Below are 27,763 nucleotides of genomic sequence, written 5' to 3' on the forward strand. Positions count from 1 at the left end.
CCCCTGGAATCTGGGGCCTGTCAATCAGCCGGGACGAGCAGGAAGCGGCCGCCGGGCCCCGGGCATCGCGCTGCGGAGATGGCCGAGGTAAGGAAGCCTTTCTGCTTATTGACAGCCGGTGCATTCCCTTCAATGCAACCCCCCACTCGGTGCATTCTTCTCAATGCAACACCCCCTCGGTGCATTCCCCTCAATCCAACACCCCGGAGCCCAGATTCACTTTGCAATTGGGTAAGGGGGGGAAGAGACACCTCCCACAAGGATAGCAACCCGGACATCCCCACCCATTGCATGGCTGCAAATGCAGCCGGCGCCAAGATCTCATGTAACGGGCAATAATCTCATTCTTGTCCTTTTTTGTCTGCGGCCTGTGTGGACAGTCCAGTGCAAACTAAAATTGACCGCAGACCCCACCCTGTGATTGCATTTTAGATTTTGCACATTTAAGGAATGCATAACCGTGCATAGATTTCCCAGAGCAAAAAGCGTTGATTTATTTTTCATTCAGATGCATTCTGACGGGGCCTGGATCTATTGCTGCAAATTACCCATCCTCAGCACTAATTACACATTCCCTCTTTCCATTCACAATAAAAATAGCTGTTGCTTGCAAAGGAATGACACAGAAGGTGATTGTAATATGTCTAACAAACATGACCTTTGTACTCTTTCACAGGAGCATGTGATTCCAAAGGAGTGCCCCAGTCAGGATTATTGAAAGTTTATTTATTAGTGTCACAAGTAAGGCTTACATTAACACTGCAATGAAGTTACTGTGAAAATCCCCTAGTCGCCACACTCTGGCGCCTGTTCGGGTACACCGAGGGAGAATTTAGCATGGTCAATGCACCTAACCAGCACGTCTTTCAGACTGTGGGAGGAAACCGGAGGAAACCCACACAGGGAGAACGTGCAAACTCCGCACAGACAGTGACCCAAGCCGGGATTCGAACCCAGGTCCCTGGCGCTGTGAGGCAGCAGTGCTAACCACTGTGCCACCCCATAGAGTCTGCACTTAGAATAATCCCACCCAGGCTCTATCCCTGTTTCCCCACAGGAGTGATGGCCCAGTGGTATTATCACTAGTCTATTAATCCAGAAATCCAGCTAATGACAATGGTTCGAATTCTGCCACGGCAGATGGTGGGATTTGAATACGATAAAAAATATCTGGAATTAAGAATCTGGTGGCCGTGAAATCATTATCAATTTTCAGAAAAACCCATTTGGTTCACTTCTTGGTGAGGCCACACCTGGAGTATCGTGTGCAGTTTTGGTCTCCTTTTCTGAGGAAGGATGTTCTCGTTCTCGAGGGAGCACAGCGAAGGTTTACCAGGCTGATTCCGGGGATGGTGGGACTGATGTATGAGGAGAGATTGACTAGGTTAGGATTGTTTTAACTGGAGTTCAGATGAATGAGGGGGGATCTCATAGAGACTTATAAAATTCTAACAGGACTAGACAGGGTAGATGCAGGGAAGATGTTCCCAATGGGGGGGGGGGAGTCCAGAACCAGGGGTCACAGTCTGAGGATTCGGGGTAGACCACTTAGGACGGAGATGAGGAGACATTTCTTCACCCAAAGAGCGTTGAGCCTGTGGAATTCATTACCACAGGAAGTAGTTGATGCCAAAACATTGAATGTATTCAAGAGGCGGCTGGATATAGCACTTGGGGCGATTGGGATCAAAGGTTATGGGGAGAAAGCAGGATTAGGCTGTTGAGTTGGACGATCAGCCATGATCGTGATGAATAGCGGAGCAGGCTCGAAGGGCCAAATGGCCTCATCCTGCTCCTATCTTCTACGTTTCTAATGTCCTTTAGGGATGGAAATCTGTCGTCCTTACTCGGTCTGGCCTACATGTGACTCCAGAGCCACAACAATGTGGTTGACTTTAAACTGCCCTCGGGCAACTAGAGATGGGTAATAAATGCTGGCCAGTCAGCCTCATGTCTCACGAATGAATAAAAAAAATTACCCTGCTAATTCTCCTGACACTAAGGGGCAATTTAGCACGGCCAATCAACCTAACCCGGAGTGTAGGAGGAAACCGGAGCACCCCGAGGAAACCCACGCAGAGACGGGGAGAAGGTGCAGACTCCACACAGACAGTGACCCGAGGCCGGAATTGAACCTGGGTCCCTGGCAGCAGTGCGAGCCACCAGCCCATCGAGTCAGCACCGACTCCCCGAAAGAGCATCCCATCCAGATCCACCGCGGAAACTGGTGCTGAATGAGTAAGAGATGCTAAAAAGAAAACAAAGAACTTTTATTTATAAAGGCCCCCCTTTGTGACCTCAGGATGCGCCAAATGTGCACTGCAGCCAATGATATGGTCTGGAAGTGTGGCCTCTGGTCTGGGAAATGAGGCAGCCCAAGTTGCATGCAGCAAGATCCCACAAACACCAATGAGCGCAGTGGTTAGCACTGCTGCCTTACAGCTTCAAGGAACCAGGTTCAATGCCGGCCTCGGGTCACTGTCTGTGTGGAGTTTGCATGTTCTCCTCGTGTCTGCGTGGGTTTCCTCCGGGTGCTCCGGTTTCTTCCCCACAGTCCAAAGATGTGCGGGTTAGGTGGATTGGCCATGCTAAATTGCCCCTTTGTGTCAGGGGGGCTAGCTAGGGTAAATGGGGTTATGGGGATAGGGCCTGGGTGGGATTGTTGTCGACACAGACTCAATGGGCCGAATGGTCTCCTTCTGTACTGCAGGGATTCTATGATCCTATGCAATAATGACCAGATCATCTGTTTTGGGATGGATAAGTAGCAGCTCCAGAGTTTTGGGTAGAATCCTCTTTGCTCTCCTACAAACTGGCGTCACGATGGCACAGTGGTTAGCACTGCTGCCTCACAGCGCCAGGGACCTGGGTTCGATTTCCAGCTTGGGTCACTGTCTGTGTGGAGTCTGCACATTCTCCCTGTGTCTGCGTAGGTTTCCTCCGGGTGCTCCGGTTTCCTCCCACAGTCCAAAGGCGAGTTAAGTGCATTGGCCGGGCTAAATTGCCCCTTACTGTCAGAGGGACTAGTCAGGATAAATGCATGGGGTTATGGGCCTGGGTGGGGTCATGGACGGTGCAGACTCGATGGGCCAAATGGCATCCTTCTGCACTGTAGGATTCTACGATTCTATGATCCATGATTCTATAAAAAGAGTTCAGCGGAATCTTATACGTCCCCCTCTAAGGGTCGACCGGGCCTCGGTTTAATGTCTGCCCTGAGACACGGGGTGCTGCCAACAGCGCAGCACTCCCCAGGTTCTGTTCTCTGGTCTCTGGAGCGATAGTTGTACTCAGGACCGACTGACTCAGAGGCGAGTGTCATCCACTGAGTCAGGACGCTGCACACAATGGGGAAAAAATCTACTGCATTGGGTGAGATTGAGAAGAGATCTAGTTGTCTCAAGACATTTTCCAGAAATTAAATGAAGCCTAAAGACAGTTTGAATCAGAACCCAGTGGTAAAATATTGGAAGATGGTTTTTAATTTGATGACTAGTTTCACATTACACTCTGTGGAAAAGGTTAGTCTTTTTCATTAATTCCAATTATCTGCAATATTTAACTCTTAGCTATTTTTATTTTACAATAATGCATTTTGATTTGATTTATTATTGTCACACGTACTAGTATTCAGTGAAAAGTATTGTTTCTTGCACGCTGTACAGACAAAGCATACCATTCATAGAGAAGGAAAGGAGAGAGTGCAGAATGTAGTGTTACAGTCATAGCTAGGGTGTAGAGAAAGATCAACTTAGTGCGAGGTAGGTTCATTCAAAAGTCTGACAGCAGCAGGGAAGAAGCTGGTTCTTGGGTCGGTTGTTACGTGATCTCGGACTTTTGTATCTTTTTCCCGATGGAAGATGGTGGAAGAGAGAATGTCCGAGGTGCGTGGGATGCTTAATTGCGCTGGCTGCTTTGCCGAGGCAGCAAGGACAGCATGGTGGTTAGCACTGCTGCATTACAGTACCCAGGGATCCAGGTTCAATCCCGGCCTCGGGTTACTGTCTGTGCGGAGTTTGCACGTTCTCCCCGTGTCTGCGTGAGTTTCCTCCGGGTGCTCCGGTTTCCTCCCACAGTCTGAAAGATGTGCTGGTTAGGGTGCATTGACCCGAACAGGCGCCTGAGTGTGGCGACTAGGGGAATTTCACAGTAACTCCGTTGCAGTGTTAATGTAAGCTTTACTTGTGACTAATAAATAAACTTTAAAAAAAAACTTTGTGTAAATTTACAGGAAGTCATGTGAGTGACTGTGCCCTGTGACTTACAGTCTGTCACGTGAGCAGGAATATTCCAGAAAAGGTTTATTCCTATTTATATGAGTTCTCATTATTCCTTTTGTCCAGAAAGAAATCGCAGTGAATCATGGATTTGAGTTTGCGAGCCAAAGCAGGGGACATTCTGCGCATAGTAAGATCCCACAAAGTGCCATGTCTTGCACGACCAGAGGCCAGTGATAGAAACTGTAGCTCAAGTCAGCACCTAGGAATCCCTCAAGTTTATGTTGGGTTGGCCTCCGGCTGTGTGAGGCCGGGGCATCAGGAACTGGCGCACAAACCCGTCCCACAACCTTAGTATGGAAGTGACTGACCATTTGTACCCTCTGCTGATTAGTTCCATCTCCTATTGATTTTTGTTCAAATTCAGGCAGTTTGGTCACACTTTTTTTATATAAGAAATGTGAAACGTAAGTAAAATAAAGATATAGTCACCATAGTCCCAGAGGACATAAGAACATAAGAAATAGGAGCAGGAGTAGGCCATCTAGCCCCTCGAGCCTGCCCCGCCATTCAATAAGATCATGGCTGATCTGAAGTGGATCAGTTCCACTTACCCGCCTGATCCCTATAACCCCTAATTCCCTTACCGATCAGGAATCCATCTATCCGTGATTTAAACATATTCAACGAGGTAGCCTCCACCACTTCAGTGGGCAGAGAATTCCAGAGATTCACCACCCTCTGAGAGAAGAAGTTCCTCCTCAACTCTGTCCTAAACTGACCCCCCTTTATTTTGTGCCCTCTAGTTCTGGTTTCCTTTCTAAGTGGAAAGAATCTCTCCACCTCTACCCTATCCAGCCCCTTCATTATCTTATAGGTCTCTATAAGATCCCCCCTCAGCCTTCTAAATTCCAACGAGTACAAACCCAATCTGCTCAGTCTCTTCTCATAATCAACACCCCTCATCTCGGGCATCAACCTGGTGAACCTTCTCTGCACTCCCTCCAAGGCCAATATATCCTTCCGCAAATAAGGGGACCAATACTGCACACAGTATTCCAGCGGCTGTTCTCGCCTTTGAGGGGTGAGAGCTGACTGGTGGTGATTTAACCTGAGGATCACCACAGGTGAGAGGCAAGGCTGAGAAGGCGGGGGCTAAATGAATAACCTCAGCTGATACGGGAATTGAACCCACGCTGTTGGCATCGTTCCTGAATCACAAACTAGCTGTCCAGCCAACTGAGCTAAATCAAACATGAGTAGACTTCAGCTGGAGTATTGTATCTGGTTCTGAGCATTACACTTCAGGAAGGATGTGAAGGTGTTGGAGAATGGTTCAAGGGATGAGAAGTTTCAGTTGCATAGGTAGATTGGAGGTGTTGGAACTGTTCTCCTTGGAGAAGAGGAGATTTGATCGAGGTGTTCAAAATCATGAGGCCTCGAGAAAGAGTGGGCAGGGAGAAACTGTTCCCATTGGTGGGAGGGTTCAGATTTTGATTTGATTTATTATTGTCACTGTATTAACATACAGTGAAAAGTATTGGTTCTTGCGCACTATACAGACAAAGCATACCGTTCATAGAGAAGGAAAGGAGAGAGTGCAGAATGTAGTGTTACAGTCATAGCTAGGGTGAGGAGAAAGATCAACTTAATGCGAGGTAGGTCCATTCAAAAGTCTGACAGCAGCCGGGAAGAAGCTGTTCTTGAGTCGGTTGGTACGTGTCCTCAGACGTTTGTATCTTTTCCTGACGGAAGAAGGTGGAAGAGAGAATGTCCGGGGTGCGTGAGGTCCTTAATTATGCTGGCTGCTTTCCCGAGGCAGCGGGAAGTGTCGACAGAGTCAATGGGTGGGAGGTCCATTTGCGTGATGGACTGGGCTTCATGCACGACTCTTTGTAGTTTCTTGCGGCCTTGGGCAGAGCAGGAGCCATACCAAGCTGTGATACAACCAGAAAGAATGCTTTCTATGGCGCATCAGTAAAAGTTGGTGAGAGTCGTAGCTGACATGGCAAATTTCTTCTGAGAAAGTAGAATCATTGGTGGTCTTTCTTAGGTAATTGGCAAAAGGAGCAAGGGAGACATGAGGAACAACCCGTTCACTCAGTGAATGGTCAAGATCTTGAATATGCTGCTTGAGAGTGTGGTGGAGGCAGGTTCAACTGAGGCATTCAAGAGGGAATTGGATTATCATCTGTACAGGAAGAATGTGCAGGGACATGGGCGTCGCTGGCTGGGCCAGCACTTATGGCCCATACCGAGTTGCCCTTGAGAAGGCGGTGATGAGCTGCCTTCTTGAATCGCTGCAGTCCATGTGCTGTGGGTTGACCCACAATGCTGTTAGGGAGGGAATTCCAGGATTTTGATCCAGTGACTGCGAAGGAACAGCGATATATTTCCAAATCAGGACGGTGAGTGGCTTGGAGGGGAACTTGCAGGTGGTGGTGTTCCCATGTATCTGCTGCACTTATCCTTCGAGATGGAAGTGGTCGTGGGTTTGGAAGGTGCTGTCTAAGGATCTTTGGTGAATTGCTGCAGTGCATCTTGTAGATGGTACACACTGCTGCTACTGAGCGTCAGTGGTGGAGGGAGTGGATGTTTGTGGATGTGGTGTCAATCAAGCGGGCTGCTTTGTCCTGGATGGTGTCAAGATTCTTGAGTGTGGTTGGAGCTACACCCATCCAGGCAAGTGGTGGCATGAGGAGGGCATGATGTCCTATCCATTGTGAACATCAGTGAACACCTTGAGGAATTTATTCTGCTTCTCTTGTTCAGTCTTTTCTCATCCCACCTTTCAAAAGCGATGAGCAAAATAGCGCAGAGGTTGAAAATCTGAAATAGAAACAGAAAATGCTGGTCAGCAGGTCAGACAACCCCTGTACAGAGAGAAACAGAGTTAACATTTCAGATCATCAGGATACAAAACGTAAATTTGCTGTTGTGAGATTTTAGGGGAGAAGCAAAGTATGTTCTTCTTGAAGAATGGGGGTGAGATTTGAGGCTAAATTTTGCAAGGCCCCTGGTATGTGCCATTGGTATCTCAGGCCCACTGCGGAGCATGGCCCCTTTTATAGGTAATTGAAAAGAATCATAGAATCCCTACAGTGCAGAAGGTGGCCATTCAGCCTATCGAGTCTGCACCAACAACAGTCCCACCCAGGCCTTATCCCCGTAACCCCCACGTATTTACCCTGTTAATTCCTCTGACACTAAGGGGCAATTTAGCATGGCCGATCCACCTAACCTGCACATCTTTGGAGTGTGGGAGGAAACCGGAGCACCCGGAGGAAACCCACGCAGACACGGGGAGAACGTGCAAACTCCACACAGACAGTGACCCAAGGCTGGAATTGAACCCCGGGCCCCTGGCACTGTGGGGTAGCAGTGCTAAGCACTGTGCCGCCCCCGTCACCTGTCAGCATTTATCTGAGGGTGTGATCGTAGGCCCCGCGTCCTCTTCACTCTCTGATTTGCTTCTCTCTCCTCCAGGTTCACAATCTTCAGGAGTTACAGCCAAGCGCCTCGTTGGCAACCAAAGTCTTCATCCAGCGAGACTACACGGATGGCATCCTGTGCCAGTTTCAGACCAAGTTCCCAGCAGAGTTGGAGAGTCGGGTATTTCAATGTTGGCATTTCTTTCCTTTGCAAATGTGAACTTAAAACAATAGCAGGCCATGTGGCCCCTCAATCCTGCTCTGCCATGATCATAGTGAATGGTGGAGCAGGTTCGAAGGGCTGAATGGCCTACGCCTGCTTCTAGTTTCTATGTTTCTAATGTGACCGTGGCAGATCTGAATTGTCAGCGCAGAGAACTGGGCCAAGGAGCTTAATGTTGAGCAGAGGTTGACTAGTTTGGGGAAAACAACGAATGTTAACATATTTCTGACCACCCTGCGTGTGGGCAGCCGTTTCACACGCCCACCCTGTATCTGGGTTACTCCCAGTGATTTTCCTGTGTCCGATTCCGGGCCTGTGCTGAGGTAACGAGTTACCACTGGAATAATTTGGGCACAGTTGGTCCCTGTGTCAAGGCCCAGATTGGGGATTGCAGGAACTCGCTCGCGGAAGGTGAAGTGGAGCAAAAACAGAAAATGCTGGAAAATCTCAGCAGGTCTGGCAGCATCTGTGGAGAGAGAATGGAGCCAACGTTTCGAGTCTGGATGACCCTTCGTCAGAGCGGGTCAGATTAAGCAGTGATTTGATTGAGGTGTTCAAGATAACGAAAGGAATTGAAACGTTTTAATTAAAAAGAAATGTTTCTGTGATGTGGGGAGACCAGAACAGGGAGAGTCCAGAACCTTACTTCCTGGAATAAGTGGGAGAACCCCATGCCCAGCCCCAACTCCCCCCCCCCCCCCCCCCCCCCCGCCCCCCCCCCGCAACTCCCCCCACCCCCCCCACCCCCCACTCACTTCCACCCACCCCCAACCTCCCCCAAACCCTCCAATGCCCTCACCCACTTCCACCCACCCCCAAACCCCTGCATCCACCACCCACTTCCACCCCCCTCAACACCCCCACCCTCACCCAAGTCCACCCACCCCCCACCCACTGCCAACCCCCCACGCATCCCCAAACCCCAAATGGGGAGCAGAGGCGAGCACACTCCGCCTGGTGACATGTTACCTGCACCTGGGGTGTGGGGAATATGGGAATGACACGGATGTGGGGAGCAAAACAACTTTACGACATTTTTGAAAAGGGGTCGGGGGGGGGGGGGAAGGCTATTGGACCCAAAGAGGCTTTTTGCTTTGAACGACCTCACAATCCCATGTTCTCACTTCGATGCCTTTGACTTCAGATTCTTGTTTCAACCCCACTTTCTCACGCTATTCCTCACTGAGTGTTCCACTCCATGTTTTCTCTCACCCTCATGGTCCTTCACACTTGCCCGTTTCGGGATTACACCCCTCTCATGCTCTTCAGGTGAGACGGGGCTTCACCTCCTGGTGGGCCTTGTATTGACTCCATACTCCTCTGCCTTTGGAGAGGGGGGGTGGGTATCTCTGGCACTTCAGTGGCATTCCTTCCACGCCATCTGTGATGCGTGGCTGTCCAATTCCGGGGTTCAGAGCACATTGGCTCTGAATTAATCAGACGGAAAGTAAATCACAGGCCCGACTGACTAATTGCGACTTTCTCAGTCCTGACCAAACTAATGGATCCCTCATTGAGATCATAAACTTCAAAGGCTTGCTGGTCCTGGGTCCTGCTGCCAAGTTCTGCTACAACCGGCCTCTGTTTAATCATCGCTCTGGTCACTAATTGGCCTCGATGTTTGAGTTGGCACTGAGAATTTCACATCCGGTTGCCACTAATTCAGTGTGTGGTCCTCATCCCCAAGACTTGGCACTAACCTAAAGAAAGAAGCTTTTAGAAAAACAGTTTGTTTGTTGCTCATTATTCAGCGTTAACAAGCTTGAGGCTTGTTATAAAAGTCCTAGATTTGCAGCACAGTTTACTTGCTGCAGATATTTTTGTTTTAAATACTAGCATTGGCAGGCAGGATTCATGGCTGATTTCCCTTGGCTCAAAGGCTGTAAAGTAGGTGAGTAGATTACAGGTGCAGTAACAAAACTACGCGCAAATATGAAATGAGCGAAATGGTTCCCTGTCCTGTAAGTTCTTGTCTTTCTACATGTTGAGCGGAGATGGTGGTGTAGAGGTAACGTCACTGGACTAGTAATCCAGAGACCCAGGCGAATGCTCTGTGGGCATGGGTTCAAACCCCACAATGGGGTGGCATATTGGTTAACGTTGCTGCCTCATAGCGCCAGGGACCCAGGTTTGATTCCGGCCTTGAGTGACTGTCTGTGCGGAGTCTGTACATTCTCCCCATCTCTGCGTGGGTTCCCTCCCATAAGTCCAAAGATGTGTAGGTTCAGTGGATTGGCCATGCTAAATTGTTCCTTTGACAAAGGGTCATCTGGACTTGAAACGTCAGCTCTTTTCTCTCCTTACAGATGCTGCCAGACCTGCTGAGATTTTCCAGCATTTTGTCTTTTGGTAAACTGTTCCTTCGTGTCCCAAGATATGCAGGTTTGGGGGGAATTAGCGGAATAAATGGGCTAAGTTACAGGGAAAGGTCTGTGAAAGAGGCTTGGGAAAAATACTCTGTCGGAGAGGCAGTGCGGACTTGATGGGCAGAATGGCCTCCTTCTGCACTGTAGGGATTTTATGAATAAATCTGGAATTGAAAAGCTAGTCTTGGTACAAGTGACCATGAAACCATTTTCGATTGTTGGACAAAACCGATCTGGTTCACTAATGTCCTTTAGCGAAGGAGGGTGGCACGGTGGCACAGTGGTTAGCACTGCTGCCTTACAGCGCCAGTGACCTGGGTTCGATTCCTGGCTTGGGTCAGTGTCTGTGTGGAGTCTGCACATTCTCCCCGTGTCTGCGTGGGTTTCCTCTGGGTGCTCCGGTTTCCCCCCACAGTCCGAAAGACGTGCTGGTTAGGTGTACTGGCCGTGCTAAATTCTCCCTCAGTGTAACCCGAACAGGCGCCAGAGTGTGGCAACGAGGGGATTTTCCTAGTAACTTCATTGCAGTGTTAATGTAAACCTTACTTGTGACTAATAAATAAACTTTAAACTTATCTACCATTCTTACCTGGTGTGGCCTACATGTGACTCCAGATCCACAGCAATGTGGATGACTCTTAAATACCCTCTGAACTGGCCCAGTGAACCACTCAGTTCAAGGGCAATTGGAGCTGGGCAACAAATGGTGGCCCAGCCAGCGATGCCCACATCCCATGAAAGAATAGAGATAAAAAATTGGGAACCTCAGCCTAGTGGTCTTGTTAAGGGACTGGGAATCTAACGCTCAGGTGAAGACATTAGTCCAAATCCCACCAGAACAGCCGGGGCAATCTAAATTCAGTCCATGAAATAAATTTGGATTAGAGAATGAATAATCGTGATGACAAAACTACTGGATTGTTGAAAAACCCCTGCAAATGGCCTGTGGGGAGGGGAATCTGTTCTCCTTACCCACTCCAATGGTTTTGCGACTCCAGACCCACAGCGATGGCCTAGCAAGCCACCCAGCTGTATTCAGGAAGGCCAGCTTCTTCAGGGGCAATTATGTATGGGCAATAAATCCTGTCAGTGAACTAATAATAAAACCTGAGATGCTAATAAAAGAAGCTACATATCTTCATGCCCGGAGACCTGTCCTCTCTAAACCAGAAAGAACACAGTAAGAAGTCTCACGACACCAGGTTAAAGTCCAACAGGTTTATTTGGAATCACGAGCTTCCGGAGCACTGATGATTCCAAATAAACCTGTTGGACTTTAACCTGGTGTCGTGAGACTTCTTACTGTGCCCACCCCAGTCCAACGCCGGCATCTCCACCAAACAAACAGGTCCCCTTTTCTAAATTTTACCTCTGTCCCATCCATTTCCCTCCCCCCACCCCCCTCCCCCTCCCGCCCCAACATCTTCATCTGTCACAGCTTACCTTCTCGTTTTAGCTTCTCTGCCGTTTGGCCATTCACCCTTTCCTCTCTCTGTGGGCTGCCATTAGCAGTCTTCCCCCTTGTTTTTTGTGGCTATGACTCATCTTTCATTCCCTCCCCCTGCAGTATAAATATCTCCCACTTTCTCTGTCTTTTAGCTTTGACAAAGGGTCATCTGGACTCGAAACGTCAGCTCTTTTCTCTCCTTACAGATGCTGCCAGACCTGCTGAGATTTTCCAGCATTTTCTCTTTTGGTTTCAGATTCCAGCATCCGCAGTAATTTGCTTTTAAACATGTCCAGGCATTGGACCTTTTCTGAATTGAACAGTAGTGTAGGGGGACAATAGTTCCCTGGTGTATTCTCCATAGCAACGCTTCGACAATCAATGTCGATGTGCCAATCAACCAGCACCCTTTTTTCTGGGCAGTATAAATAGTTGCTTCCTTTGAAATTTGGCATTCTTGAATTTGTCCTGATGAGTGCACAGTGAAAAGCTTCGCCAGCTATCTCCTCTTTCACCAATAGATATGGGGTCTTAGGACCAAGCTCTTGTGGGGCGGCACAGTGATTAGCACTGCTGCCTCACAGCACCAGGGACCCGGGTTCGATTCCCGGCTTGGGTCACTGTCTGTGTGGGTTTGCACATTCTCCTCGTGTCTGCGTGGGTTTCCTCCGGGTGCTCCGGTTTCCTCCCACAGTCCAAAGATGTGCGGTTTAGGTTGATTAGCCATGTTAAGTTCTCCCTCCGTGTACCCGAACAGGAGTGTGGTGACTAGGGGATTTTCACAGTAACTTCACTACAGTGTGAATCTAAGCCTACTTGTGACTAATAAATAAACTTTAATTTTACTTTACTTTAAGGCAGAGCTTCCTCTCTGTCACTGAGAGAAATCCTCAGGTTTTCACTCAGTAATAATGTGTCCCCTCAGGTTAGGGTGATGTTTCAGAGCTGTCCGTAGCGGGTGTTTTCTGCTGCAGAGGTTGAGATCCAGACCTTGCTCACGGTGACTGCCACTGAAGGTCAGTTGTCCTTTGTAAGCAACAGGTCAGAGGGTGAAATGGGGCAGAGATATTGCACAACTCCTGCTGATCCTGGGAGTGGGTGAAGAGTGGACCCTCCGTCTCGTTCTCCGAACGGTGGGAAGTGCTCGTACAAGGAGACTGTGGAAATGTTTTACTGAGGCCTCCAAACCATCGGTTTCCATTTCTCTACCTTCCAGGTTGAAAGACACTACTTTGAAGAAACCGTAAAGACCTTAAACAATTACTACGCTGAAGCAGAGAAAATTGGAGGAACATCCTACTTCGAAGGCTGTTTGGCGTGTGTTACTGCCTATGTCATCTTCATCTGCATGGAGACTCGATATGAAAAGGTATCAGAGGAGAAGTTTCCATTTGATTTTCCTCAGAGATTGCAGCTAAGCTGCTACACAGAGTCACAGAGATTTACAGCATGGAAACAGGCCCTTCGGCCCAACTTGTCCATGCCCACCAGGTTTCCTAAACTGAACTAGTCCCATTTGCCTGCATTTGGCCCCTATCCCTCTAAACCTTTCCTATCCATGTACCTGCCCAAATGTCTTTTAAACATTGTAATTGTATCTGCCTCTACCACCTCCTCTGGCAGCTCGTTCCACACACGCACCATCCTCTGTGTGAAAAAGTTGCCCCTCAGGTCCCTTTTAAATCTTTCCCCTCTCACCTTAAACCTATGCACTCAACACAGAAACTAGAAGCAGGAGGAGGCCATTCGGCCCTTCGAGCCTGCTCCGCCATTCATTATGATCATGGCTGATCATCGAATTCAATATCCTGATTCCCCCTTCTTCCCATGTCCCTTGATCCCTTAAGCCCCAAGAGCTATATCTAATTTCTTCTTGAAATCACTCAACGTTTTGGCCTCAACTACTTTCTGTGGCAGTGAATTCCACACACTCACCATCTCTGAGTGAAGAAATTTCTCCTCACCTCAGTTCTAAAAGGTTTACCCCTTATCCTCAAACTATGACCCCCTAGTTCTGGACTACCCCCACCATCGGGAACATTCTGTCTGAATCTACCCTGTCTAACCCTGTTAGAATTTTATAAGTTTCTTATAAGTTTCTAATTTTGGACTCTCCTATCCTGGGGAAAAAGACCTTGGCTATTCACGCTATCTACGTCCCTCATCATTTTATAAACCTCCATAAGGTCACCCTTCATCCTCCTACGCTCCCGGGAAAAAAGTTCCAGCAGATCCAGCCTCTCCTTATAATTTGAACCTTTCAGTCCCGGTAACATCCTTGTAAATCTTTTTTGCTCCCTTTCTAATTTAATCACATCCTTCCTATAGTAGGGTGACCAAAATTGTATGCAATATTCAGTGGCCTTACCAATGTCTAGTACATTTGTAACATAACATCCCAACGCCTGTTAGTTGTGGCAATCATGAATCAGGACTGTTTTGATTTGATTTGATTTATTATTGTCACATGTATTAACATACAGTGAAATGTATTGTTTTTTGCGCGCTATACAGCCAAAGCATACCGTTCATAGAGAAGGAAAGGAGCGAGTGCAGAGTGTAGTGTTACAGTCATAGCTAGGGTGTAGAGAAAGATCAACTTAATGCAAGGTAGGTCCATTCAAACCCAAAAGAGAAAACGCTGGAAGATCTCAGCAGGTCTGGCAGCATCTGTAAGGAGAGAAAAAAGAGCTGACGTTTCGAGCCCAAAGCTTTGACAAAGGGTCATCTGGACTCGAAACGTCAGCTCTTTTCTCTCCTTCCAGATGCTGCCAGACCCGCTGAGATTTTCCAGCGTTTTCTCTTTTGGTTTCAGATTCCAGCGTCTGCAGTAATTTGCTTTTATTTAGGTCCATTCAAAAGTCTGATGGCAGCAGGGAAGAAGCTTGAGTCGGTTGGTACGTATCCTCAGACTTTAGTATCTTTTCCTGATGGAAGAAGGTTGAAAGGAGAATGTCCGGGACACATGGGATCCTTAATTATCTTGGCTGCTTTTCCGAGGCAGCGGGAAGTGTAGCCAGTGTCAATGGATGGGAGGCTGGTTTGCGTAGTGGTTTTTGTGTTAGATGCTACCCTTTCAAGCGGCCCTGTTCAGTCTCCTCTGTTGGTTGTCGGACTCAATTATCAACCAGTCTTTATTGAGTTCTAAGTAAAGCTAGCGTCGCCAGTTTGATGCAGACAGGCTGTAGGCATGTCTCTCGAGGTGTGGGTTGAGGTATTTTGGGAACAGTGCAGAGCTCTGCGTTCTGCTGTGCTGCAAACTACTTGCAATTCCTTAGCGCTGGCACTGGCCTTCCAGATTGGGAAGGGCTTTCTGTTCCCGGGATTAGTGTCCCTTCATAGAATCATAGCCTTTTAAGAGCGCAGAGGAAGGTCGTTCAGCCCATCGTGCCTGCCCCTACTCCTTGAAAGCGCAATCCAATTAATCTCGTTTTCCTTCCCCAGAGCACTGCAATTTAAACACAAAATTTACCAAACGGAGAATCTTGAAGAACACAAATATTCCTGCTGCTTCCAGTTTAGGATCGATGTGAAGTGACATTTGCAAAGGGGAATGAGCAGTTATTGAGAGGGTTAAATATCTGGCATGGTAAAGCTTCAAGAGGCACCCTCAAACACTGGAAAATGGCAAGCGACGCACTTAGCACAGCCTTCAGTATATCGTTTGCACCTTAGTCCTGTATCTTTAACTTTGATTTGAGTCGGGATCGCTGGCATTCCCCCTTGTAGCTGAATTTCTCCGTTTACAGAACAGTTACCAGGTCACTGTACACTGATCAGTGTGAGGCAACACTGAGATTTGTCAGTGAAACAGCCTTTGTGGAATGGTGAACTTTATACCCAGCATCCCCCGGGCCAGCGAAACCTCTCTATCTCTGGGGTCGCATGTTTATTCAGTGGGATTGCTGACGTAAAGCGTGTAGGTTAGGTGGATTGGCCATGCTAAATTGCCCCTTCGGTGGGATATTCTGGCTTCGCTCACCCCAAGACCGGATAATCCTGCCCCAGGGTCAACAGATCTTTGCATGGTCCGTGTCCTGCCCTCTATGATTCCCATGGTGGGTGGAATGGGAAAATTCCACCCTTAGTGTCCCAAGATGTCCCTAGATTAGGTGAATTCACCGTGGGAAATTTGTGGGGTTACAGGGATAGGGCGGGGAGAGGGCTGTGGTAAGATACTCTATCAGGGAGTCGGCGCAGACTCAATGGGCCAAATGGCCTCTCCTGCACTGTAGGGATTCTATGATTTTTGAACACAAGGATACCTGAAATAAAAGCACATCTGATGCCCATACCTGAGGTATCTGGAATGCCCTTGGTTCAGACACGGTAGTTTAGTTGCCTGGTAGCCAAGCTATTCCTGACTGACCGATACCTCATTTACACAAACCGCTTCTCCATTGTTTGGAGTAGATTGTTATTGGGAAACTAGTGTCATAGAATCCTACAGTGCAGAAGGAGGCCATTCGGCCCATTGAGTCTGCACTGACCACAGTCCCACCCAGGCCTTATCCCCATAACCCCATGCATTTACCCGAGCTCGTCCCCCTGACACTAAGGGGCAATTTATCATGGCCAATCCACCTAACCCACACATCTTTGGACTGTGGGAGGAAACTGAGGCACCCGGAGGAAACCCACGCAGACACGGGGCGAATGTGCAGACTCCGTACAGACAGTGACCCAAGTCAGGAATCAAACCCGGGTCCCTGGCGCTGTGAGTCAGCAGTGCTAACCACTGTGCCACCCCAACTCATTGGTGTAACTGTACTGCGTTAGAACTGGACTGGGGTCGCACCTTTGATCCCTGGCATCAGGTTCTGACCCTACCTTGGGCCGAGGTGGAGGGAGAGTTAAACATTTCCTTGTGTCCTTTCTTCCACACGTCTCCCAAGGAGACAGTGACGGAGGTACTTCCCATCCAGGAGGGGTTACTGTACGACACAGGAAAACAGCCGTGAACCTTGCGTTCTCAGCTGACGGTGGCGTACGACAGAGGGGGAAGACCTAGAGGCACACGCAGGCAGGTGATGACTGATACCCACCTGCGACTGCTTGGTATCTTATGGTCACCAGAATCCTTCATGACAGGTCATTGGAGATGGCCTGACCTGATTAAATGGAGAGTGCTATTGCAGGAAATCAGACACTACAGAAACTTGTGCTACCTGGTGGTCACAGCTGAATGGCTCCTCATTGATGATATCCTTGGAACTGTTTCAGATACTTTAATGAAGAGTCACTGGAGAAGGCCTGTTGGCACATTGAGGCCTACTCAAAGCTGTGGCCGTGGGTGTAAAGTAGATCATTTGATCTCCTTTCCAGCCTCTCAGCTTTCTCCAGAAAACAGATGGCCATTGTTGATGAGCCAGACAGTCTACCTGAGAACTCCCTTGTCTTTTATTCCCCTTATTTTGAAAAGTAAGGTTTTAATTCCAGGATGAAGCCAAGTGTGATATGGATCAGTCGGGGAGGGCTTGGCCAAGAGGCTGAAAAATTAAAGGGGAACTAAGATGTGGTTTTGCTTCTCATACGATGGATATCATTGAAATGTTACATTGCCAAGGGTTTAGAACAATTCCATTTTATTTTAGCAAAGTTTCCTTCAGTGTCGCTGGGTCAAAATCCTGGAGCTCCCTCCCTAACAGCACTGTGGGTGTACCTACACCACATGGACTGCAGCGGTTCAAGAAGGTGGTTCACCAACACCTTCTCAAGGGGCAATTAGGGGTGGGCAATAAATGGTGGCCCAGCCAGTGGCACCCATACCCCATGATAGAATATAAAAAAATGAATGAGCTATTAAACTCCGGAATGGACACAGTACTTTGTCCCATCGGTTGAGTGTTTCACGAATAGGTTTTCCATTTTGGTTACACCCAGTGAGAAGACACACAGAGAGCTCTGGGCATGCAGGTCCACAGATCTTGGAAAGTGGCAGCACAGGTGGAAAAGATGTTGAAGAAAGCATATGGCAGGCTTGTCTTCATCGGACGGGGCATCGAATATAAAAGTTGGTAAATTATGTTACAGTTGTATAAACCGTTGGTTAGGCCACATTTGGAATAATGTGTCCCATTCTGGTCACCACACTACCAGAAGGATGCGGAGGCTTTGGAGAGAGCACAGAAAAGGTTTACCAGGATGTTGCCTGGTATGGAGGGTATTAGCCAAGAGATTGAATAAACTGGGATTGTTCTCCCTGGAAAGATGGAGGCTGAGGGGAGACCTGGTAGAAGTGTATAAAATTGTGAGGGGTATAGATAAAGTGAACAGTTGGAAGCTTTTTCCCAGGACAGGAATGACAATTACAAGGGGGCACAAGTTCAAGGTAAGGGGGGAAAGGTTCAGTGGAGATGTGCGGGGAAGGTTTTCTCCACAGAGGGTGTTGGGGGCCTGGAATGCGCTGCCAAGTGAGGTGGTTGATGCAGTTACATTAGCGACATTTAAGACTTACCTGGATAGATTCATAAACAGGTGGGGAATAGAGGGATATAAGCAGTTGGTCTAGAAAGGACAATGTGATCGGCACAGGCTTGGAGGGCCGAAGGGCCTGTTCCTGTGCTGTAAAGTTCTTTGTTCTTTGTTCCCATTATTAAAGTCTACGTTTGCTCCCTGTCCATCAACGTCCCTCATTTAAAAACCTCATTCCTTGTGCTCAAATCCCTCGATGCATCCACACTCTTGCCTATGGTGACACAGTGGTTAGCATTGCTGGCCTCACAGCGCCAGGTACCAGGGTTCGATTCCTTGGGGGTCACAGTCTGTGCGTAGTCTGCACGTTCTCCCCATGTCTGCGTGGGTTTCCTCCAGATGCTCCGGTTTCCTTCCACAGTCTGTAAGACGTGCTGGTTAGGGTGCATTGGCCATGCTAAATTCTCCCTCAGTGCACCCACACACGCGCCGGAGTGTGGCGACTAGGGGATTTTCACAGTAACTTGATTGCAGTGTAAATGTAAGCTTACTTGTGACTAATAAACTTGAACAATCTCTGTAACCTCCTCCAGCCCTGCAAACCTCCGAGAACTCTTGTCTTAGTGGGACACTAAGGGGCAACTTAGCCTGGCCAATACACCTAACCCGCACATCTTTGGAGTGTGGGAGGAAACCGGAGCACCCGGAGGAAACCCACGCAGAGACGAGGAGAGAACGCAAACTCCACACAGACAGTGACCCAAGCCGGGAATCGAACCCAGGTCCCTGGAGCTGTGAAGCAGCAGTGCTAACCACTGTGCTACCGTGCCGCCCGGATGGGAAATAAATGCAAGTTATTGTATTAGACCCAGAATCAGATGAAGTTTTGAAACAGTTTATTTACCAGGAATCTCACCAGGAATCCCTACAGTGCAGAAGGAGGCCATTCGGCCCATTGAGTCTGCATTGACCCACCCAGGACCTATCCCCGTAGCCTCACTTATTTATCCCCATTAACCCCCCTAACCTACATATCGTGGGACACTAGGGGCAATTTAGCATGGCCAATTCCCCCAAATCTGCACATCTTTTGAGTGTGGGAGGAAACCGGAGCACCTGGAGGAAACCCATGCAGACACGGGAGAAGTGCAGACTCCACACAGACAGTCACCCAAGATCGGAATCGAACTTGAGTCCCTGACGCTGTGAGGCTGCAGTGCTTACCACCGTGCTAAAATGCTTACGGTATTGTGTAGTCATGACTGCTCCCCGATTAAAGTCATATAATTTCATTTTTCTTCTTTCCAATGCTTTAGTTACCAAAATCACAACTGTTCAGCAACCAAGTTGTCATAATATTTTCCTGGAAGATAACCTCTGTGCAACCAATGATGAATGGTTGCCGTACAATTAATGCAGAATGATAATTACCGTGTTATAAATGGAACCACACCTCTTTTTGTTCTGTGCCCCAGGCTGCACACATCTCTCTGCTTTCCCAATGGTTCCCTGTTCGGTTGGAAGGTTTTGTGGTTCGACCTTGCTTTGCTGCATTTGTGAGTGATTGGTTTGTCTTACCGGAGAGATCCGAGCCAAGGATCGAATCCCAAACTTCCCGAATAACAGCCTCATATTTCTACAGCACCTCAATTGGAATAAAATGATCCAAGGTGCTTTTTTGGAGCATCATTAAACTAAATCTGACACCGGGCCTCAGAAAGAGATGTTGGGTCAGATGGCCATAAATCTGGTCAAAGTGGTAGGTTTCAGGGAGCAACGTAAAGCTTGTCCTATGAGGAACGGTTAAGGACTCTGGGTCTGTACTCGTTGGAGTTTAGAAGGATAAGGGGGAATTTTATTGAAACTTGCAGGATACCGCGAGACCTGGATAGAGTTGACGTGAGGAGAATGTTTCCACTAGTAGGAAAAACTAGAACCAGAGGGCACAACCTCAGGCTAAAGGGACGATCCTTTAAAACAGAGATGAGGAGGAATTTCTTCAGCCAGAGAGTAGTGAAACTGTGAATCTCTTTGCCGCAGAAGGCTGTGGAGACCAGGTCATTGAGTGTCTTTAAGACAGAGATAGATAGGTTCTTGATTAATAAGGGGATCAGGGGTTATGGGGAAAAGGCAGGAGAATGGGGATGAGAAAAATATCAGCCATGATTGAATGGCGGAGCAAATCAAAGTATCCGTGCGTAAGTGGCATTAAACTTTCTAAAACAAGTCCTGTCGCTCAGTTGACGCTTTGAGTTTTAAAAGCCTTACAGGTTGCTGGAAAAGACAAGACTTGTGGAATAGTCTGGTACTCAGAAGGTCGTTCTGAATGAAGAAAGCACTTGGTTCATTTTCAGTTCATGGGCCTAATTCTGCTCCCATGTCTTATGGTCTTATGGTAAAGGACAAAAACTAAGTGGAGAGGCAGAAAGGTTTCGGGAGGGAATTCCAAAAGAATTCCAGAGTTCAGGGTCAAGGCAGTTGAAGGCACGGCCTCCAATCACAGAGTGATTAAATTGGGGGATGCTCAAGAGGTCAGAATTGGAGGAGCACAGATATCTCGGAGGGTTGTGAGCTGGGGGAGTTGGCAGAGATAGGGAGTAGTGAGGCCATGGAGGGACTTGAAAACGAGGATGAGAAATTGAAAATCGAGGTGTTGCTTGGCCGGGCGTCAGTGTAGGTCAACAAGCATCGCTGGGGGATATGGTGGTACAACAGAACTTCCGATTAAAACACTGGCTTACACCAAGTGTACCAAGAACAGAACACGGGTGTCTGGAAAGGAGGAGATGAAATGAACCAAGTACAGGAATGCGACAGAGAATTTGGTGAACTGGCGCGATGACAATAATCTCTCCCTCAATGTCAACAAATCGAAGGAGATAGTCATCGACTTCAGGAAGCATAAAGGAGAACATGCCCCTGTCTACATCAACGGGGATGAAGTAGAAATGGTCGAGAGCTTCAAGTCTTTCGGCGCCCAAATCACCAACAACCTGTCCTGATCCCCCAATACCGACGCTATAGTTAAGAAAGCCCACCAATGCCTCTACTTTCTCAGAAGACTAAAGAAATTTGGCATGTGTGCTACGACTCTCACCAACCTTTACAGATACACCATAGAAAACATTCTGGTTGTATCACAGCTTGGTATGGGCTCCTGCTCTGCCCAAGACCGCAAGGAACTACAAAAGATCGTGAATGTAGCCCAATCCATCACGCAAACCAGCCTCCCATCCATTGACTTTGCCTACACTTCCCACTGCCTCGGCAAAGCAGCCAGCATAATTAAGGACCCCACGCACCCCGGACATTCCCTCTTCCACCTTCTTCCGTCGGGAAAAAGATACAAAAGTCTGAGGTCACATACCAACCGACTCAAGAACAGCTTCTTCCCTGCTGCTGTCAGACTTTTGAATGGACTTACCTCGCATTAAGTTGATCTTTCTCTACACCCTAGCTATGACTGTAACACTATATTCTGCACTCTCTAGTTTCCTTCTCTATGAATGGTATGCTTTGTATAGCACGCGAGAAACAATACTTTTCACTGTATGTTAATACATGTGACAATAATAAATCAAATCAAATCAAAGTATCCGTGCGTAAGTGGCATTAAACTTTCTAAAACAAGTCCTGTCGCTCAGTTGACGCTTTGAGTTTTAAAAGCCTTACAGGTTGCTGGAAAAGACAAGACTTGTGGAATAGTCTGGTACTCAGAAGGTCGTTCTGAATGAAGAAAGCACTTGGTTCATTTTCAGTTCATCTTTCTAATGGTGCCCACTGCAGCCTCTCAGCTCCGAGCAGCCTTCCAGCACTGCCCACGTTCCAAAGCAAAGTCGATCTGTTGTCCATCTGCCAGAGCTAACAGTTAGTTCCACTTCCCCGCTCTTCCCCCACAACCCTGCAGATGTCAGCTCTTCAAATACATATCCAATTCCGCTTTGCAAGTTATAATTGAGTTTGCTTCCAGGCATCCCCTCCCAGATCACAACATGTATCGCGCAAAGAATGTTTTCTCACGTTGCCTCAGATTCTGTCCTACATGCAGGCTTGAAACTCTGGCTTTACTGTACTTTTAACTGCCGCTGTGGATCTCCGTTAGCTCCAGAGGGGTCCACTGACAACTGGAGTTTGAGTAACTGCCCTCGTATATCTCGAGATACTGCACATTTGCTTCTTTGTTGTGTGTTTTCTCCTAGGTTTTGAAGAAGATTTCTAAATACATTCAGGAACAGAATGAGAAAATCTACGCCCCCCGAGGGTTGTTGGTGACAGATCCCATTGAGCGGGGGCTGCGAGTTGTATCCTTTCAGAGATTTATTTTGTGTCTGACTCTGTGGGGCAAGTTCAGTTCCTGAGGCAGCCTCAGCAGACGGGAATGTGGATCAATATATTGAGTTTAAAGTTCAGCGCAACCAGTCAATGCTGGTATTTATGCTCCATTGTGCCTCATCGAACCCAGTGCTTCCCAAACTTCTTTTCCGACGTGACCCCATCTTAGTGCCTGGTTCTGGGAGGGAGTGGAAGGGGTGAGGGTGGAGGTATGGGAGATGGGTCAGACACCCACCCCACTGGGGCCATCGGTTAACTGTTTCAGGCTGTCTTTAGTCACACTGCTGACCTTTGTCCTGCCATTAACACTATTTATTTATCCATTTGTGGGACGTGGGCGTGGCTGGCTGGCTGGCCAGCATTTATTGCCCATCCCTAGTTGCCCTTGAACTGAGTGGCTTGCGAGGCATTTTAGAGGGCAGTTGAGAGTCAAGCACATTGCTGTGGCTCTGGAGTCACATGTAGGCCAGACCGGGTAAGGCCAGCAGATTTCCTTCCCTAAAGGGCATTAGTGAATCAGATGGGTTTTTCCAACGATCGACAATGATTTCATGGTCATCAGTAGATTCTTAATTCCAGATATTTTTTATCGAATTCAAATTTCACCAAATGCCGTGGTGGGATTCGAACCCAGGTCCCCAGAACATTAGCTGAGTTTCCGGATGAGTAGTCTAGCGCAAATACTACTGGACAATCCCCTCCCTAATGATCCTAATGACCTCTTAATGGCCGCTATTAGCACCTTTCTTAGCCATGATCACCACCATTTACATTCCCTTAGTCTTTTTGTCCACGGCATCCTTGTCAGTCTCTCCCGAGCCTCCATCCAGCCCCTACTGCCTCCATCCAGCCCCTACTGCCTCCATCCAGCCCCTACTGCCTCCATCCAGCCCCTACTGCCTCCATCCAGCCCCTACTGCCTCCATCCAGCCCCTACTGCCTCCATCCAGCCCCTACTGCCTCCATCCAGCCCCTACTGCCTCCATCCAGCCCCTACTGCCTCCATCCAGCCCCTACTGCCTCCATCCAGCCCCTACTGCCTCCATCCAGCCCCTACTGCCTCCATCCAGCCCCTACTGCCTCCATCCAGCCCCTACTGCCTCCATCCAGCCCCTACTGCCTCCATCCAGCCCCTACTGCTCCATCCAGCCCCTACTGCCTCCATCCAGCCCCTACTGCCTCCATCCAGCCCCTACTGCCTCCATCCAGCCCCTACTGCTCCATCCAGCCCCTACTGCTCCATCCTTCCGCCCAGGAACAGTATAAATCTCATCCAGTTTTCTCTAGCTCTGATGGGGAGACTTGAATTGTTAACTCTGTTCTCTCTCTAAATCTGCTGTCAGATTTGAAGAGTTTTCTGTCTCTGGATTACTAGTCCAGTGACAATACCGCTAGGCCACTGTGAGTGCGGTGGGTGGTGTTAAGAGTGTTGGGTTTACCCTGAGGAAAAATGCAAAGGTCCACCTTATCAAAGGCTGTGGTAGCAGCAATGATCAGGCCTCGGAGAACAGCCAATTAGGCCACCTCCACCAGCTATCAAAACCCAGTCCCAGCGCAATGGCCACCATTGCTGCCTCGGAACTCGCAACCCCAAAATCTTTCCCCAGGACCCCCCCCTGCTGTAGTGACCCTCAGTTTAGAACACCTGACCTAACTTCTCATCAGCGTTGGCTTCTGTACTTTCTCCCTCATCTGCTTTTCTGGGAAGTGTAGATGGAGTCAATGGATGGGGAGGCTGGTTTGCGTGATGGACTGGGCTTCCTTCACAACCGTTTGTAGTTTGGGCACTAAGGGGGCAATTTAGCATGGCCAATTCACCTAACCCACACATGTTTAGACTGAAAAGCAGAGCACCCCGAGGAAACCCACGCAGACACGGGGAGAACGTGCAGACTCCGCACAGACAGTGACCCGAGGCTGGAATTGAACCCACGTCCCTGACGCTGAGAGGCAGCAGTGCTAACCACTGCGCCACCAGAAACGGAAATCTGCTGTAGAGGATGTTGGAGATCAGCGCAGTCACAGCGTTGCAGCCACTGTTCACTAACAATCCCTATAGTGCAGAAGCGGCACAGTGGTTAGCACTGCTGCCTCACAGCGATAGGGTCCCAGGTTCAATTCCGGCCTCGGGTGACCGTCTGTGCGGAGTCTGCACGTTCTCCCCGTGTCTGCGCGGGTTTCCTCCGGGAGCTCCGGATTCCTCCCACAGTCCAAAGATGTGCGGGTTAGGTTGATTGGCCGCGTTAAATTGTCCCTTAGTGTCGGGGGGGGGGGGGGGGGGGGTTAGCAGGGTGTCGACCGCATAATTCCCTTGTTTCTGTAATCTCCTCCTTATGGACCATATGTCTTATGGCCTCCTCCTGGCTAATAAAGCCAGGGATCCCACGCGGTTGTTGGCAGCCTTCTCGAGTTGTCCGCCAGTGCGGTCCTGCTTTCCTTCACCCTGTTCTGTGCAGATTGAGATTGCGATCTATGAGGACCGGTGCAGCAGTGGGAGCAGTAGCAGTGGCAGTAGCAGTAGCAGCAGTTGCAGCAGGGGGTGACGGTGGAGGATGCACCGGCCTCCACCACACTCCAGCTCGATTCCTCTCTCTACAACAAACAAAAAAACAACCATTTCTTTTGCAATAACGACATTTAATGACTTTATTGTATCTGAAAGCGATTCTACATCACGAGCTCTCGCTGTCGGTTTTTACAGGAAGGAACAAGGACACCAGGCAAGTGAACAAAGATTATGGACACCATCCTGTAGAACGAGAAACTGATTTCACCCAGGACGCAGTGTTGGAGATGACCCTGTATTCCGAATGTTTGTAATGTAAGTAATCATAGAATAGAATGATACAATCCCTGCAGTGCAGAAGGAGGCCATTCGGCCCATCGAGTCTGCACCGACCACAATCCCACCCAGGCCCTATCCCCTGTAGCCCCACATATTCACCCTGCTAATCCCCCTGACACTAGGGTTCATTTACCATGACCATTGAACCTAACCAGCACATCTTTGGACTGTGGGAGGAAACCGGAGCACCCGGAGGGAACCCACGCAGACACGGGGAGAACGTGCAAACTCCGCACAGACAGTGACCCAAGCCAGGAATCAAACCCGGGTCCCTGGGGCTGTGAGGCAGCAGTGCTAACCACTGTGCCACTGGCCCTCCCATAACCTCCCACTCACCACCTCTCACTGGATCTATGCCACTGGTCTGCGAAATGTGCTGTATCCAGGTCTCCACCTTTGATGGCAGAGCCTTCAACCTTGAATTCAGGATTCCCTCCACAACCCTCTTTGCCTCCCGACATCCCACTTTTCCTCAAGATGCTCCTTAAGGCCTACTGTTCTGACCAAGCTTCTGTGTCCAAACATCTCCTTCTTTGGTCCCATGTCAAATTATCCTTGCCCGTCCTTCCTGTGAAGCTCCCTGTGAAGTTTACCACATTAAAGGCCGTATATAAATACAAAGTTGTGGTGGTTTAGCCTCTGCCTTATTTACACACGGCTGGACAGTTATTATAGGGTGAGTGAGAGTTAAGGAGACACTCCTGAAAAACTCTCAATTGGTGGCGTTGACTGGGAGTATTTCTCAATGGAGAGAGAAGAGCAAGATTGGCCAAAAAATCTTCCATTTAATATATCTGGTGTCTCCCGGAAAGCATGGACATCACCAAATGTCAATCGTACCTTAACTTCACCCTTAACTTCACCTCCGGTAGTTTAGTTTGGTAAGTATGTTGTTCAGTGTGGAGGTTCGTACGGACTGGCAGTTACCCATTGGTCAGGCCCTCATCTGTGTTTTGCTGGACTGTCGATATAAACACTGTGACTCCAAGAGCAATTGAGTACCTCACCTCCTGACCCTCCAAACTCTGTCCACCATCTATAAGGCACAAGCCAGGAGTGTGATGGGATATTCCCCACTTGCCTGGATGGGTGCAGCTCCAACAACACTCAAGAAGCCTGACACCATCCAAGACTAAGCAGGCCGCTCGATTGCTACCCCATCCACAAACGTTCACCCCCTCTGCCACCGACGCACGGTGGCAGCAGTATGTACCATCTACAAAATGCACTGCAGGAACTCACCAAAGTTCCATTGACAGCACCTTCCAAACCTGCGGCCATCTAGAGGGACAAGGGCAGCAGGTGCCACTCAACATCCTGACTTAGAAATATGTCGCCTTCCTTCACTGTCACTGGGTCAAAGTCCTGGAACACCCTCCCTAACAGCACTGTGGATGTACCTACACAACGTGGACTGCAGTGATTCAAGGCGGCGGCTCACCACTTCCCTTCTCCAGGGGCAGTTAGGGATTGGATCTTCCAGAGCCTACATCCTGAGAATGTATGAGAAAAATGGTTCTGACTGGTGCATGTGAAAAGTCCTCTGTCTTATGTCAGAAGAGTAAGCTGTATTAACTTAAACATGCAAAGTGTTCCTTGCTTCTTGTAAATATTAAACCTGGGCTAAGTTGCACTGTCTGTTGCCCAATGCTGTGAATTAGCACGTACACTGTTAGAATACTGACACTTAACGTATCACAGAATCGTTTGTTGCAGCTCTGAAGGAGGCCATTCGGCCCATCGTGTTTGCACTGGCTCTCTGAAGGAGCAACTGAGGAGTGCCATTCTCCGGCCTTCTCCCCGTAACCACGCACATTCTAACTTTTCAATTATCAGTCCTGTTCCTTTTTTGAATAATTTAGTTGATGCTGACTCTACCACACTCTCAGCGCTTTCCAGACCATGCCTACTCACTGCATGAACAAGCTTTCTCTCATCTCACTTTTCCTGTTTTTGCATTTACTTTAAATCTGCGTCCCCTGTGTTCTCGATCCTTTCACGAGAGGGAACAGTTTTTTATCCTGCCCAGATACCTTGTGATTTTGAAAGACACTCTGTTAAAATAGTGCAGAGAGAATGTGCGCAGTGCCCAATAACTTATTGGCAAGGCTCTCCTGTAATATTAAGGTCACCAATATAATCTCTATGTTTGTCGGTCACAGATTAAAGCTGCTTGTTCCTCTTACCTTGTATCATGTAATCAGCATGCGCTGTGGTCCTGTACTGTAAAATGTAATGAATAAACCACATGGGTTAGTAACGCTGTCTGCGTGACACAGCTGATTGAGCTTGTGGTGTTTTTGATACTCTCTCTCTGACCATTTTTTATCAATCGATATCTCTGTGACTGCATCCACCAGGCCTCCAGCCCTTGTCCCATCTGTATCATGGGATGCTACCCATTCACTCGGTCCCCTCAATCAATCAACCATGTCTTCTGCCCTCTCCCACCTTTTTCTATCTCTTGTGATCGCTCCCTTTCTCCCAT

General features: G+C 48.5%; 1 protein-coding gene across 1 annotated transcript; it reads left to right on the forward strand.

The window, feature by feature from the left end:
* LOC144500336 (golgin subfamily A member 7B-like) lies at positions 1 to 27,579 on the forward strand. The gene is made up of 5 exons (XM_078223077.1): positions 1 to 87; positions 7,704 to 7,829; positions 12,901 to 13,053; positions 22,298 to 22,399; positions 24,887 to 27,579. Exons 1-5 carry the CDS (start codon positions 79 to 81, stop codon positions 24,971 to 24,973), a joined length of 477 nt encoding a protein of 158 aa, XP_078079203.1. The 5' UTR covers positions 1 to 78; the 3' UTR covers positions 24,974 to 27,579.
* The last annotated feature ends 184 nt before the right edge of the window (positions 27,580 to 27,763 follow it).

The sequence above is a fragment of the Mustelus asterias genome, chromosome 11, assembly GCF_964213995.1.
Source record: "Mustelus asterias chromosome 11, sMusAst1.hap1.1, whole genome shotgun sequence".
In the NCBI taxonomy this organism is placed as follows: domain Eukaryota; kingdom Metazoa; phylum Chordata; class Chondrichthyes; order Carcharhiniformes; family Triakidae; genus Mustelus; species Mustelus asterias.